We start from the raw sequence: 16,467 nt of genomic DNA on the forward strand, positions 1-16,467 counted from the left end.
AATCATGGTTATATAGATGAGTCTATGGAAAAAAGTTATTTTTAATGCTGGCAGGAATATAAATTTATTAACTATTATAGCATCAATTTTAAGTTGGGTATTCCCTTTTAACCCAGAAACTTTATTTCTAGGACTTTTGCTAAGAACGGTGACATTTCTGGAGGTTAACTGACAAGGATTTAGCATAGCTTAAACGTTCAATATAATAAGTGGGAAGCTAAATTTTGGTACATCCACACCATGGAATGTTATTCTGTCACTAAAATTACACTATGGAAGCATATTTAACAAGGGACACTTGCACATTATTTACCAATGTCAAAAAGGTCAGGCACAGAACAATATTTATAATAAGACTGAAATGATGTTTTTACATTTTTATTTGCACAAAATACCAGAAGGATTGACATTGAAATTTTAATTTATTGGATGGAGATGTAGTAAGTCATTTTTTATTTTCTTCTTTAAACACTTTTAGTTTGTTTTTCCATGTTCTCTCTAACTGAACTACATTATTTTTGCAGTAGAAAACAACAAACATGGAAAATCAGGACAAATAATAAGAGCCAATACTCCTATGGCAGTTACTTTGTGCCAGGAACCATTCCTTAAATATTTTGGTGTGAGTCAAGACCCTCCACCTGCTGGAAGAGGGGTTTGCAACAGCTAGATGAGAAGAGACCAGGCACTATCTTTCTTTCTGAGAGTTTGCAGTGAAAGGCAATTTTATCCCACATTAAGAACAGGAAGGAGCACATGATCAAGTTCACAGTGAAGGGCAAACAGTGGGATAGTGTTACAAGGGAAATCCCAAAAAGCATTCCCCTCTCCCACAGATGGCTTGAGAACCTGCTAGAAAGGAGGAAAAAAAGGAATGGTAGAAAACACTATGGACCTGGGTGGAGCGGGTAGGTGAAGGTCTTCTAAAACACCTCTGAACAGTCCTGTTTAATATTCCAACCCAATGTGTTTACCCATAGAAGGGAGCATTGAGCTGTTGGTTTACATTTTTGTTTTCCATATAACAACTATTGAGAGTGGAGATTTAGGAAAACAGGGCCCCTAAGGATAAGCAAGACAAAGGACACCAGGAAAGACACACTGGGAGGCTGGAGCAGCAAACCTGGTCCCAACCCTGCCCAGGAAAGACAAGCAGCCAGCCAAGGCTCTGCAAGCTCCCTCCAGCCTGGGGGACACATGCTCCAACCAGAACAAGCCAGATTGATTTCAGGCCTTTTACCTGGGATCATCTTTCCTTAACCCCCAGCAGCTGTGGTGGAGCATCTGGTAGATATGTTCATTGTGGCTTTGCCCAGAGGTTGAGGCAGGGCAGACCTAGAGAGGGAGGCAACTCATTGTAAAGTTAGAACCACTTCCGGGTGAGAGGTCAAAGGAGCATGGAAGGCAGTGAGAGAGAAAGAAGGAGAGACAGAGAGAAAAGAGGAAGAGGAAGAAGGAGAGTGAGGAAGGAAGAGAAACAGATGGAAGGGGGATAGAAGGGGAAGAAGAGGAAGGGAGAGGAGATGGAGGGGGGAAAAGATCCTTTATTTCCAGTGAAGGCTTATAAATTACCTCAAGTTTTCGAAGCAAGTTCCCAAATAAATGTTCTAGAAGGAACTTGTTTCACTCACTGAAAATAGATTCACATTGAATAACAAACTAGATGATCACACTTATTTGAAGGTAGTAAACCTTTTTATATGTTCTAATTGGCAGAGTTTTATTACTGCCAAGAGATTTAGTGCATGACTCCAAAATATACTGGGACATAAAGACAAACATTACACACACACACACACACACACACACACACACGATCTGTGTTTCAGAACCAAGTGATACTCACTGTGGGTCCCTCCTGTATTTTTTTTTTATGTAGTTTTTGTTTTCTGTACCAAAATATATTTTATACTACTAGTCATTTGTTTTTTTTTTTTAATTAATTTGCTTAGGGAGAAAAAATGCACAGCATTTTAATTATTGCATCACTCTGTGTTAACAAACATTACAAACACATGCTTTAAAGACTACCCATAAAAATTATTTTACTTTAATATATATTTCACTTTAATATGTCCCATATTCATATAGAATAGTAAAACTACCTTCACAACTGAGTTTTATTCCTTTACAAAAGCTATCAAAACAATATCATTAAGGCCTTTAAATATTAATTACATATACATCATAAAATTAGATTCTTTTATATGTTTGAGACCACCAGCTTTACTCTATGACCTTCTTGATCTTCTGCAAGCTAAATCCAAGTTCAAAGCAATCAAAGACATAATTTGAATGCACAATATTAAGTTTTGTTAAAATTGCAAGAGAGATCTTCTTGAATAGAACACTGATGATCAAAAATGATAATCTTTAATTTGGCATTTAGTAGCCAAGATGTTCCAAAAATATGGCAAACACTTCCTATCTGTCCCCAGGAACGGAGGGCAGCCTCTGGGCCTTCATCCACTTCCTGATGAATCTCACAGCAAGATGTTGCCTGAGCTTGGCTCAGTTCCACTGGGCAACTCCTCAGAGCTACCAGTATGCCCTATTCATAGACCTGGCAATTCACATCAGGACCTCCTGACACATGCTACCTCCAGGATGCCCAGCACCCCAGCCAAAGTGATCAAGGCTGCATAGATCTGAGTTAGAGGCTGGGCACTGATAAAGATTCATTCCTTAACCAGACTCCAGTCAAGCTCCTCCGAATCCTTTCTCAGCTTGACCTATAAAAACTTGAACAAACACAGAATTTCTAACAGTTCAGGGTGCGTGCCTAGAATGACCCACTCTCCACAGAGTGCCTGTCTGAGAATACTCAAGGCTGGCAAAAGAACTTAGTGTTTGTTCTAGCCTTCACCTGATGACACAACCCATCTCCGAGCCTCTATGGAAAGGTAGAAGCCTAACTTCCAGAAGCACCTTAGCACAGTCAGATGGGCTCCACATGCACCAAAGACCCCATTCTCTTTCCATTGCTTTTTCTAATTTTTACACTTCATTCCCTGAAAGTAGAGTCACATTAATTAGAAAATAGATGTTCACACTTCCTTGAAGGTAATGAACCTTCTTGTATGTTCTAATTGGCTTTGTTTAACCAGTATCTGGCTTTGTTTACCTTTAGAGTGCACGTCTAGTCAAATCTTTCAGACATGAAAAAGATTTTACCCAAAGAACAGGTTAAGTGGCCAAGGGGCAGACACTTGTTCCTTTCTGTCCTCATTTCCATGTCTACACCAACATCAGCCCCATGGTTCGACTCACGTGGTTCTGGCCCACAGACTGACAAGATATGTTCTGGCAGAGCTGACCTGGGGTCCTCTGCATGGTGACAGGACTGAGGACCACTGACCTGGCCTCCTCCCAGGCCTCCCCACCATACTCTCCACAGAGAGACCAGATATGCCCTCACCTCTCATTTCTGTTGCAGAGGAGCCATTGGACCAGGCTGTCCATTTATTCCTGTGCTTGCTGATTTCCTGGACTTTGCAGACATAATGCCCTTGATCTGCTGGCCGAAGGGTCAAGACTGAGAGCCTGTAGAGCGTCCCCCGCCTCTCCTCAAGCAGGCGCAGCCTCTGCCTGTTGGCACTGCGACTGAAGTTCCCGTAGTACTGCACCACTCGGAGCTTGGTCATCTTGACCATCAAGGCCTCCTGGGAGTCAGCACGTGCAAAGAACCAGCGCACGGCCAGCAAGCTGTCCTTGCGCCTCTTCTGGGAGACATGGCAGAGGAGAGTGGCATTTTCCCCCTCCAGGTAGTCAACCACAGGCCCTGGGGACACGGTGACATTGAGAGCCCCGCAGACCTCTGCAGAGGAAAGGGGAAAAGAGAAAATGATGATTGAAGTCCTCAGCCTGTCCTCATGTGGACAGTCCACAGTGGAGTCTAGTGTTCTGCATGACCAGGGAGGCAGGTGGCACCTGTATCCCCATGCTCACTCTCTACCTTCCTGATGGTCAGAGGAGGGGTTCTTCTGAGGAGAGCCTCCATGGGTTACCACATGCTCATCTATGGACAATCCCATTCACATGGGATGCCAAACACTGACCACCTAGCTGAACATGTTTCAAAAAATGTTAATTTGTTCTCACATAAAAATTTGAATTTTTGCAGCCCCTTGAAAATGTCCAACCCACATCCTATCTCCCCCGTCAGCCTCCCTAAGGTCTGCTTTTATTATTGTGAACAGAGTCAGAGCTGTGCAGGGGCAAAGACAGGACACCTTCTTTGATGGTCTGTCCCTCTTTCTCCATCTTAGCTATTTCAACACTAAGCCAGGAATATGCTCAGCAATGGTCAGGCAGAGTGCTGAACTAGTACCAATAATGGGGAACAATAGGGCTCTCAGTTGAAGTGCAAGAATAAGGAACAAGCCTCAGGAGCAGGAAGAGTTGAAGGATTTGCCCAACACCCCAAAAGATGCTTCAGAATTCCAGTCCCCATCAACCTTTTCTATCTCTGTTTTCTTAGTTAGGACCAGCCGAGACTTCCTTCCTCCAGTCATGTTCTGCTCTGAGCTGATCTTTAATGGAGCCACCCTGAGGCCTACCCAACCATCCAGATCAGCAGGCCTCAGAGATACTGAGTGTTGTTACCTTTTCCAAGGAGTCATTGTTCTTTGTGTACCTGGAGTTGTGCAGAGAGGCCATGCTGTCCTGGAACCCACTGGCGGAGCCTCCTGTCCTAGAGTTTGTGTCTCACAAAGTTCATGTGTCAGAACAATCCCCAAAATCACAGGTTAATGGTATCTGGAGGTGGGGCCTTTGGTAGGTAACTAGAATTAGATGAAGTCATGATAGTAGGGCCCCATGATGGCATTAGTGGCTTTATAAAAAGAGGAAGAGAGACAAGACATGCTTGCTCTGTCTCTCCATACGATGCCTCCCACCATGTTATGGCCTTCACCAAGTGCTAAGCAGATGCCAGTGTCATGTTCATGGACTTCTTAGCCTCCAGAAACACAAGCCAAATAAATTTCTCTTCTTTATAAATTAGCACACATCAGGTACTTTGTTATAGCAACAGAAAACAAAATAAGAAATTCCTGGCAGACAGAGCCCATGAAAAGATGCTTTGCCCAGAATGCTGGAGCCTCTTTCTGTGTACTATCCTCTCACCAGATCCCAAAACCCCAACCCTATACTTCACAGGGTGCAACTTCAGTAAGCACCATTTGCTGCCTTCCCAACCAAACAAGCAGGTATCCTCAGGGTAATCCCAAACTACAATTGTCAAGCCCCCAATGTCTCCTTCTGGTCACATGAAGAAGCTTGGGCCCCAGATGTCAGAGTCAACAAAGGCTTTGTCCCCTGGTCATTGCTGCAGACAAGCAAGAAGGAAAAAGGAAAAAGAAATCAATATCTGAACATTTGACCAGGCACATTGATGCATGCCTATAATCCCAGTGGCTAGGGAGGCTGAGGCAGGAGAATAGCAGATTCGAAGCCAGCCTCAGCAAAAGGGAGGCACTAAGCACCTCAGTGAGGCCATATCTCTCAGTAAAATACAAAATAGGGTTAGGGATGTGGCTCAGTGATTGAGTTCCCCTGAGTTCTATTCCCAGCACAGAAAAGAAAAAAAAATCTGAACATTTGACGAAGAGGTTGTGATGGGGTCAGGTGAAGATTGTCAAATAAAAAATATTCTTCATTATAAAATCCCACCCATAGGTCATTGGTCTTCATCCATTTTCTGCTAACAACACAGACTGGGTTAGCCATCAAGAAAAATGGCTTATTTTGGCTCACAGTTCTGATTCGAGGTTGAGGGGCGACATCTGGTTATGGCATTTTTGCTGGCAGAGTCCTGAGGTAACACAGGGTATGACATGGCAGACACAAGAGTGTTTGAGAGACCACCTTGACAACAGAATCACCCTCATGATAACTCATTAACCCATTAACCTATTTGTGAAGTCAGTCTAATCATCTTTTTTTTTCTTTATTTTCTTTTTTTTTCTTTTTTTTTAATTATTGTAAACAAATGGGATACATGTTGTTTCTCTATTTGTACACGGAGTCAAGGCATACCATTTGTGTAATCATACGTTTACATAGGGCAATGTTGTTTGATTCATTCTGTTATTTTTTTTCCCTTCCCCCCCACCCCTCCCACCCCTCTTTTCCCTCTATACAGTCCTTCCTTCCTCCATTCTTTATCCCAGGGATGCAAGGTTGGTTCAACATCCGGAAATCAATAAATGTCATTCACCATATCAACAGACTTAAAGTTAAGAATCACATGATTATTTCAATAGATGCAGAAAAAGCATTCAATAAAATACAGCATCCCTTCATGCTCAAAACACTAGAAAAAATTGGGGTAGTGGGAACATTCTTAACATTGTAAAGGGCATCTACGCTAAGCCCATGGCCAAAATCATTCTAAATGGTGAAAAACTGAAAGCATTCCCCCTAAAAACTGGAACAAGGCAGGGATGCCCTCTTTCACCACTTCTATTCAACATCGTCCTTGAGACTCTAGCCAGAGCAATCAGACAAACCAAAGAAATTAAAGGGATACAAATAGGAAAAGAAGAACTCAAACTATCCCTGTTCGCTGACGACATGATTATATATTTAGAGGAACCTGGAAATTCCACCAGAAAACTTTTAGAACTCATAAGTGAATTCAGTAAAGTAGCAGGTTACAAGATCAATGCTCATAAATCCAATGCATTTTTATACATAAGGGATGAATCTTTAGAAAGAGAAATTAGGAAAACTACCACATTCACAATAGTATCTAATCACCTCTTAAAGGTCCATTTTGGTTTGGATATGAGATGCCTCCCCCCAGTAAGCTCAAGTGATAGACAATGCAGGAATGTTCAGAGGTGAAATGATCAGATCATGAGAACTGTAACTTAAATCGATGGGTTTATCCTTCTGATGAATTAATAATATGACTGGACTACTGGGTGGTAACTGTAGGCAGGTAGGGTGTGATTGAAGGAAGTAGGTCACTGTGGGGGTGCCCTTGGGGATTATATTTTGTCCTTGGTTTGTCTCCCAACACCCCATCTTTCCCAGCTACCATGAGCTGAGCAACTTTTCTTTATTGTGCCCTCTGCCATGATGTTCTGCCTCACCTCAGGCCCAGAGCAATGAAGCCAGTCAACCATGGGCTGACCTCTGAAACCATGAGCCCACATAAACTTTTTCTCCTATACATGGTTTTTATCAGGTATTTTGGTAACAATAACCAAAAGCTGACTAATATAAGGTCCCACCTTTTAATATCTCATAATGAAAATTAAATTTCAACCTGAGTTTTAGAGGGGATGAACCATAGTCAAACTATAGCAGTCATCCTCTTATAATGGTTTCCATTATTGATTTAGTAGACGGAACACCTCAAGAGTTATGACTTGAGCATCAATTTTCTTTTATTTGATTTCTCATACAAGCCAAGCACTGGTCCTCAGAACACTCCAAAATAATTCAAAAATCTTAACAAGGTCCATAAAGTGCCTTTTATCATGAAAACTAACATTTGCAAGGGGACCATTACTCACCACACCACACCATGACAGTCTTTGGATACCTTAAAAAAATAGATGGGAGTGAACTTAGGAAAACACACCAATGCTCACCTGAACTCTAGGCACATTGTGAACAGGTATGAGGTCCTCATTGTCTACAGTGAGGAGGGACAAGGCCAGCCCAGGCAGACAATTGGGAAATACAGATTAACAGGTAGACGAGATGTCCTGTCTTAATCACCTGCAAATGTTATTTTACATGACAAAAAGCATCTTATGGATATGATTAAATTAAAATTCTTGAATTCTGGAGTATCCTGTGAGTAGGTGCCTGGTTTTTGCAGTAACAATTCCACTATTGTCCAAAGTCACTCATAAAGGCAATAGAAGAGGAATTGGCCCACATCTTCCTTGCATCTCACCCACCTGGTGGGCATCTTGCCCATGTGCCATGTTAAATAAGTCAGATTGTGTTTCCACCCAACTGCTGAGGCCCTGCCTGAAGCACACATGGCCCTGTGTCGGAGCTCCCTGGTGAGCAAGGAAGCAGCTGGGATCCCAGGCTGACCCCACCCCAACAGGCACAGGGAGTTGGGCAGGAGGAGAGCACAGAGATGCAGCAGCTGGCTTCCAGAATCCAAGTCCAGCCATGCCCCACCCCCAAGAGCTCCCCACTGGAGTCCAGGAGAGCTGGGAAGCAGGAAATGGAAACAATATGGGTGGGATGATGGTGCTACGGACCCCACGCCCCAGGCTCCTCCTGTTACCACTGCATGAAGAAGGGATTATTTATAGTGACTGAAACCAGGAGAATGTGCCAAGTGCTCCAGTCCCCATGGGAGGCCCGATTCCGTCTTGGAAGCAAACTAGTAACCCTTCCACTTCTGTGCCTCAGGTCCAGATCAGCAGCTCCCAGGAAAGGAATGGACTGAGCTGGCTTCCCAAGATGAACCTTTTTTTTTTTTTTTTTTTTCTTTATCATCACACCTCCCTGCCTTCATTTTGCCTCATTTTCTTACAAATGACCCAAGCATCTGTTTCTCCCACAGAGTTACAAAAAGCCTTGTTATGGTTTGAGTTGTGTACCTCCCCAAAAATATGTATGTTGAAGTCTTAACCCCCAGTACTTCAGAATGTGGCTGTATTTGGAGATAGGGGCTTTAAAGAAGTAATTAAGTTAAAATGAGGTCATTAAGGTGGGCCCTTATCCAACATGACTGGTGTCCTCATAAAAGGAGATTAGGACAGAGACACACAGAGGGAAGACCACAAGAAGACACAGGGAGAAGAAGCTATCTTCAAGCCAAGGAGAGAAAGCAACTCTGCTTGAACCTTGAACTCAGACTTCTAGCCTCCAGAACTGTGAGAAAATAAATTTCCATTATTCAAGCCACCCAGTCTGGGAACTCTGTTATGACTGCTCAAGGCTCACCTTAACCCTCCACCTGCCCGCAGCTCTGATACTCACACCCACCTTCAGCACAAGTGGGTGGGAAGTGTGATTGAAACAGAGCTGAATGTCTCAGCCCCACCTGAAAACTTTGATGGAGATCATGCACTCAGGTAGTGGGGCTCCTGTGCCTCCAATGAGCTTTCTCAGCAAAGCCAACACCCTCCCGCAAGCACTGGAGGGGACTGTGTTAACCCAGCAAACCTGGAGGCTCAGCTTATGTGCATGGAGAATGAGAACCGAGAGGAGGAGAGAGACATGTAGGGGGAGGATCCAGGGCCTGGCAAACTTGAGCACAGTAGGACATTCATGTCAGTACTAGGAGAGAGAGAGAGGTTGGCAGCTTCTGTCCTACTGTGGTCATCAGGCACCATGTGACAGTGTGAGGCAGGACAATGAGAAGCAGATCACACAGATCCACAGTTAGGCTCAAGAGAGCTCAGTGTGGGAGCCCAGGCTATTCCCTTCTGGATGTCAGCCTGAATGACAGAGCAGTCACACCCTGCTGGACAAGGGGCAGGCTGAGCACATCTGGGCTAAGCCAGCCACAAGATAGGACAGGGTAGGTTGTCACTGCTCCTCCTCCACTAGGTAAGATAACACAGCAGGGCTGGGCAGATCCTCCCTCTCCTGAAAGGAGAATTGTTCAAGTCACACTAACCCAGAAAGGAATATAATTTTTTGCTTTATGACCCTTCATTGAGGAATTGAGGTAGAGGTAGGGCCCCACATAACATCCCCCACTCAAAATTCCTGCCTCAACAACATGTGTCCCATTTGTATACAATAATAATAAAAAAATAAAAATAAAAAAACTTAATGGAGGTATAGGGAGGTGTGGAAACTTAGAAGGTGGGGCCTAATTAGAGAAGTAGGTTCTTGGGGGTGTACCCATGAAGGATGCACCTTATCCCTGGTCTTTGTCTCATTCTCCATCTCTCTCTGCATCCTGACCACTATTGTGGTAAGCAGCTTTGCTCCACCGCGTCCTTCTTCCATGATGTTCTGCCTCACAACAGACCCAGAAACATTGTAACCAGCAGACCATGTACTGAAACCTCTACCCATGAACCTAGATAAAGCTTTCCTCCTTTAAAAAAAAAAAAAAAAAAAAAAAAAAAAAATCCTGCCTCCACCAGGTTATTCATTGTGTGAATAAGAAGATGGCATTCCTGACTTTACGGAGCTAAAAGGTCAGGGTATATAAGGCAACTGTTACTCTGGAAAAAGACAGGAAAATGTAACATAGTGTCGTGGGATACAAAGAAAAGACAGATGGTTTGAAAAAATCTTTGCAGGATCCTGACCTAGACTTTGGTGTCAGAGAAGAGACCCAAGTATATGACCATGAACTGAAGGCTACATTAAAGTTAATAAAGCAATGAGTAACCTTCTGGGAGAGGGTTGGGTCTGCACAAAGGCCCCGGGGGCAGAAGGAACCTAGTACAGACTGAAAGTGGAAAAATCAGTTCCTCTTGGTGAACTGCACCCCACTGTGGCCCAGATTACCACTTGCACCACCTGCACAAAGACCTCAAGAGGAAACTCTCCACCCCAATCAGGGGCCCTAAGGCCAATGCTCAAAAGAAGAAGGCAATAGTACAGACAGAGAGAAGAGGCTAGTCCAGTGGGATAGGATTCCTGCCACTATAATCCCATTCCTTCAACAAGTATGTGTTTGATACTGGGGAGCCCTTGGACACCCATATACCCCATATGGGCACTGGGATGCTCATGACCCTAGGTCTTCCTGGCTTTTGGGCAGAAACAATGAAACACAGACATGATCACTCGGAGGAACTGAGAAGAGAGTCAGGAACTAGTGCCCAACTGGGTTGAAAACCTGGCTTTGTTAGTTGAGGCTCTTGAAGTCTCAGTTTCTTCATCTAGAAAATGGAAAGATGATGCCTTTCATGGCAAGCCTAGGCTTCGAATGAGGAAAACAACTTTAAACTACAGATATTAGTTTACATGCTCTAAGTACTGGGGAGGTAGAAGCTCTAGAAAGTGATCCACACTGACCTTGAGCAGGGAGGGCTTCACAGGCACACAATCTGCAGGCACACACTGCCCTGTGCTTGGAAGGGTCCCTCCCCTGGCTTTCGTCTCTACTGTCCATTTCTTGAAATTCTAATAGTTTTTAATGAAGGGCCCAAATTTTTCATTTTGTACTGGATGTCATAAATTACATATCTGGTTATGTTTGTACATGAATTTTAATTCCTGAGTATAAGATTCAAGGGGTCTAACCCCCTATTTGCATTTGATAATGTCATGAAAACCAGTTTAAAAGGTCATCCATGTAGTCCAACAGGTACGATCTACTTCTCATGAAGCAGCTGGGACACCGCAACTCTCAGCTGCAGGGAATGAAGGTCCTCTGTCAAAAACAAGGCACCAGGCTTGCCCAGGATACAGGGGTGGGCACAGCTTGGGTCCCTCAGTTCTGATCTGACCAGGAAGGTGGTGATGGCTCTGACTCCCAGAAACCTCTAAGTTTAAAAGGAATGCAAACTGAGAGTATTCAATCAGCAGCAAAGAGCTTCTTAGTGATTAAAGGATAGAGAGTTCAAATTCATGATAATAAAACTCTGAAATAAATATCCAGAGCAACAGGAGCCTGTGTTTTCTAAGCACTATGCAGAAGTGCTACCAGACTTAGCCCCTGGGTGATTCATTCATATTAAGCCCATCACCTAAAATTAGCTCTTATCCAGGACCTTGCTCAATGATAGAGGCTAACATCGGCTTATGTCAAGAACAGTTCTAAACACTTTATAATTTTTTCCCAATTAATCCTCATACTCTGCTAATCCTCATTTTACAGACAAGAAAACTGAGGCATAGAGAAGCTAAGCAACTTGTTCAAGTTCACACAGTACATGGCAAAGTTAGAATTTGAACATAGGAGAGCTGGTTTCATAAACAATGCATTACCACCACACTGGGTTACAGCTTGGCTCTTAATAAATATTTTGCCAGTTGGTTTTCTTTTCTACGAAATGAAAGGTGGAACTAAGGTCCTACTCCACCCCAAAATAGAGAGCTTGAAAAGTGCAGTGGTTAGAGCCTGGGCTTATGGAATAAGCTGGTCTGCCAGGCTGTCCCTTGCCAATGGTGGTGAGGAGTCATGGATGAAGAACTTAGAGTAGGTACCTGGGATGAGTGCACCCAAGAAAGAGTACAACTAGGACAGACTTAAAAAGATCCTGAATTCCAACTCTCTAGGGCTCCTGAAAACATTATAATGTCCTTGACCCCAAACAGTGAATCTCAGGTACCCTCTATTAGCACTTGAAATTTGGAAGGTGGATGGACATGGAGCAGAGAGAGGAAAGGCCCTGGTGCCCACTTGGATCCCCTGGCTGCTGGCTACTTCATGCAGGTCATGAGAGCCAGCCTAACCCTACGATCCAAGACAAACCTCCTGTCATTCTCCACCAAGACAGTGACTACCATGAAAAAGAAGCATTTCTCACAGCTGAGATTTCAGGTTCACCGCACTTGTAGCAGGACTTGCTGGAGACAATGGATAGATTTCTTTCCTCTGGCATCCAAGTTCCTCCACCTCAGACTAGTTCAAATGCGAGCTACAGTACTGGGAAGCTGGGTCACCCTTGAAAAATGACTGAACTCTGAGTATCAGTCCCTCATTTAGAAAACAATGGAACAAAGCTTAGCTATTGTGAGCACAGAATCTACAGCCAGTCTTACTGGGTTCAAATCCTAGCTCTGCCACTTACAAGCCCATGAACTTAGGTCAGTTTATGAACCCATGCTTCATAAAAAAAAAAAAAAAAAAAAAAACGGGGATAATGATAGCATCTCTTTTAAAGGTTACCAGCCAGATGAACTGAGGTACTTGGATCCATAAATATTTGCTCTTGTCATTCTTTGAAATGTGGTTGTGATTAAATGGTATAATGTACTCCTGGTACCTGATAGGCACCCAGAAAAAGTGAACCATTGATATAATTATTATGTTAGTCAGCATGGCCCTTACTGCAGAGGCAACCAGCCAGAGAAGGAGAAGAAAATTCTTCAGCAATTTACAAGTTGGAGCCATAAAAATGCAAGCCAGTAGTGTAGGCAGACAGGCTACTCCAAGTAGGGTTCTTGTGAGAAAGGGTCAGGCTTCACCCAGCCCAGGTTACCCTATCTCACAGGCCTGGTCACCTCAAAAGACCCGTGAACAAGTTTGCAGCCCCCAACACCGGTTGGGGCATATCCAGCAGCTAAACCGGGACTTCAACTTGGAGTCACTCTGCGAAGAAAGTTAAAGGAAAGTTGCTGACCAGAGGATCCTGCCAAAAGTTGTGGGTCCTGTCTGTTGTGCAAAAAAAGGAAACAAAACCACCAACTAGGGGTTGCGCGATCCTGCTCCAATCTTCCCCTCCGAGGCCTGGAAGGGTTACTTGAAAGGGCACAGAGGTGTCCTTAGAGCAGTTTTGCCTGAGTGCTGGAGCCCTGGGCGAGGCGCATAGGGAGGGCTCAGGTCTGGGAAGGAACCGCTTTCCCGGGAGGGCTTCCGCAGAAAGTTAGGAAGGCGCCGCTGCGCCCCGCAGCACTCGCGAGCCCATCAGAGCCAGCGTACCAGCGACAGTGACAGCGCTGTCCCGGGCCCTCTGCCGGCGGGCGCAGAGTGGGGACCCGAGGCGACAGGGCCTCCCCGCCAGGCCCCGGCCTCCCCAGCGCTGGCTCCCGGCTCCCGGCTCCCGGCCCCCGCCCGACCTCCCGCTCCGAGCCCGCCCGCCCCGCCACGCTTACCCGGGGCCGGAGCCCGAGCCAGCAGCAATGCCGCCGCCAGCGCCAGGAGCCGCATCTCCCCGCCGCCGCCCGGCGCTGTGACGCGGGAGAGCGCCGCCGCCGCCAGGCCTGGCCGCCACCAGCCCGCCCCGCGCCCGCCCCCGGCCCCGGCCCGCCCCTCGGGCCGCCTGCCACCTCTGGGGCCAGGGCTTCTGGGTCCCTCGGCCCGCAATGGACCAGTGGAGCGGCCTCGAATTCCACTCCTTCAGTGACCTGTGGGTCTCTCCTTTTGCCGCGTCCATTTCTCAGATGAGACAACTGAGGTGCTGACAGGTGGTTGCTGCAAAGGGTTTGGTGGTTTTCTGGCCTCCACGGACACAGTGATTCCTAAGGGAAGCAAACTGGGAGGTTGGGGGTGGGAGTGCATTTTCCAAACCCCTGTCCTGAAGTTTACCTGCTGTTCCAGGATCTCCTGCACCCACTCCACAGGGACTTTCGTTAAGTCCCAGAGCAGGGTAGGAAGGATGAGCCAGCCATCTTCTGCTGCCTAAACTTGGAGATCGGAGACTAGAGTGCAGACTCCTGGAAAATTAAAGGGTTCACACAGGCAAATCTAGAAAATGTGGAAGCTGTTAACAATTATGACTTTTTAGGGCGCACTCAGCCAGTCCTGTGCTAAGTGGTTTGCACAATGTTACCAAGTCCTTCCACTGTGAGACCCTAGGACAGCTCCTTAATTTCCATGTGCCTTGGTTTTCTCCATCTGAACAATGGGGAAACAGGTCCATCCCTCAGAGTGTTTAAGAAGATCAAGTAAGGCAGTTCCAGTTCCATTTAAGATGTGTAGTCCAGCACCTGACATGAACATCAGCTATCTTGTGCAATTGTTAATATAGATAGGGATGCAGAAGCAGGGCGATAAACGAAAAGACCTGCGTCACTTGGCAGGGAGTGGTGACAAGTCACCCACCCCAGGTGTCTGTCTCTAAGCCCTGGTGACTGTAAGCTTAGGATCTGACCTTAACTGATATGTTAGTTCAGGATCTCTAAGCAGGAAATGTCCGTTAGGTACAGTGGTGTGTGTGTGTGTGTGTGTGTGTGTGTGTGTGTGTGTGTGTATCAGGAGAGGGCTTTATCGGGTTCCTGAAAAGGAGAACAGTAGCCAGCAGGAGGGTCCTGGTTGAGAGTGGGTCACTGCAGGATGAAGTGGTGGATGATAAGGTCCCCATCTCTTTAACTCTAAGCAGAGGAAGGAGGGTTGGAGAAGGCAGAGTGGTACTAGACCTCAGAGCCAGTCCCAGAGAGACCATCCACCCCTGCAGCCCAGGCCATTGATACAAAGGCTTTGTGAGCTCTCTAGGAAGCAGCACTCACTAGGGTCCTTGGGTCCTTTGGGATCTTCCAGCTGGGAGGACCTCCCATGGAGCAGGGCTGCTAGGGCATGAGCTGACCATGGAGGCAACAGGAATAGAAAGCAACCCCTCTGAGCCAGATGTGTGGAAGGTCCCAAGAAGGTGAGCTGGCTGCAAGGTCACTAGGTCTGATACCAAAGACAAGAAGATCAAGAACTGGAGCCAAATAGAATCCTATAGCTCAGAAATGCAAATGTTCCTATGAGGCTTCCTGAAAGCAGCCTAGAAATCACTGTGCATGAATGAGCAAGCAACCCAAACATCCCATGTGAAGTCCCAGGCCACTTAACACATTAGTAAACTCAGACTCAGAAAGGACTGGAGACCTGTCCAGGGTTCTGTGGGCCACAGAATATATGAACTAGGAGCTTGGATTCTGAATGTGAACTGCCAGGTTGGGACTGGATCCCATGGCAGTGTTTGGCCAGACAGGGGAGAAAGCTCTGGAAGAGGGGTTCTGGGGCATCTGGAAGACAGTTCACATCCCATACTGAGCAACAGCTGTGGGTCTTTGGGCAAGGTGACCTCTCTGAACATTACTCTAAGGTGACATCTATAAAATGGCATGTCAACATGAATGCACATGAGCAGGGAGCTATGGGCCTGTTTGATGTCCTCCATGACCTCCAACCCCAGTTTTGCTGTTTGCAAATAACTCTCCCAGCTGGTGGAGAAGACACATTGGCCACACTTGGGGGAAACAAATCCTGCTTTGATCATTGTGTATTTCTAAATATCAGTCTGTCCTTGCAGAACTGAGCAGATGTTCAACCCAATCACACTTTTGTCCTGTTTTCTCTTTGCCCACATTGGTGCATACTGGAGATTTGGGGCTAGAAAGTGCTTTTCTTGCAGTTTTGTGATACATAGCATTGTAGTGTTTTCAACTGGGTGCTCTCTCAGTACTTTTCAGCTTCTCAAGTGATCTAGCAGAACATCTTGGTGAGATCTTTGTTTCATGAAACAGGAATGGAAGGATATACCTGGTTCCCATGGAAGACACAACTAGTGACCCCAGTGAGACAGTATGTTGCTGTTCTAGACTACATTAGCAGAAACCTTCCTGATCTTTCCCTTCCCCTTGCTGCCTACTAACTCATGTACAAGCTTTGGATAATTTGAAAACCTTCACTGATTTATTTCTTTAGCCCTGGCTCTATCAGTTCTGACTTTGTTCTTAATTAGAATAATACTCAATTATTTTTTTTAAAAAGATTCCCTTTCCTAAAAATTCCCATCTGAGGTTTCTAAATAGGCATTCAGAACATACTGTATTTTCTTGTCCTTCTTCCTTCCTATCTTATTTTATTTTTTAATACTGGGATTCAAATCCAGGAGTGCTTTACCACTGAGCTATATCCTCAAC

General features: G+C 45.3%; 1 protein-coding gene across 1 annotated transcript in view; it reads right to left on the reverse strand.

Annotated features, from left to right (window-relative positions):
• The window catches only part of Vstm4 (V-set and transmembrane domain containing 4), a 94,662-nt gene extending 80,852 nt beyond the window's left edge, over positions 1 to 13,810 (reverse strand). Inside the window, exons 1-2 of the mRNA XM_047554632.1 lie at positions 13,711 to 13,810; positions 3,419 to 3,817 (exon numbers count right to left, since the gene is read on the reverse strand). Of these exons, the coding sequence (XP_047410588.1) occupies positions 3,419 to 3,817; positions 13,711 to 13,765 (454 nt within the window). The 5' untranslated portion in view covers positions 13,766 to 13,810. The remainder of the gene's footprint in view (positions 1 to 3,418; positions 3,818 to 13,710) is intronic.
• Between the last annotated feature and the right edge of the window lie 2,657 nt (positions 13,811 to 16,467).

The sequence above is a fragment of the Sciurus carolinensis genome, chromosome 5 (genome assembly GCF_902686445.1).
Source record: "Sciurus carolinensis chromosome 5, mSciCar1.2, whole genome shotgun sequence".
NCBI lineage: Eukaryota > Metazoa > Chordata > Mammalia > Rodentia > Sciuridae > Sciurus > Sciurus carolinensis.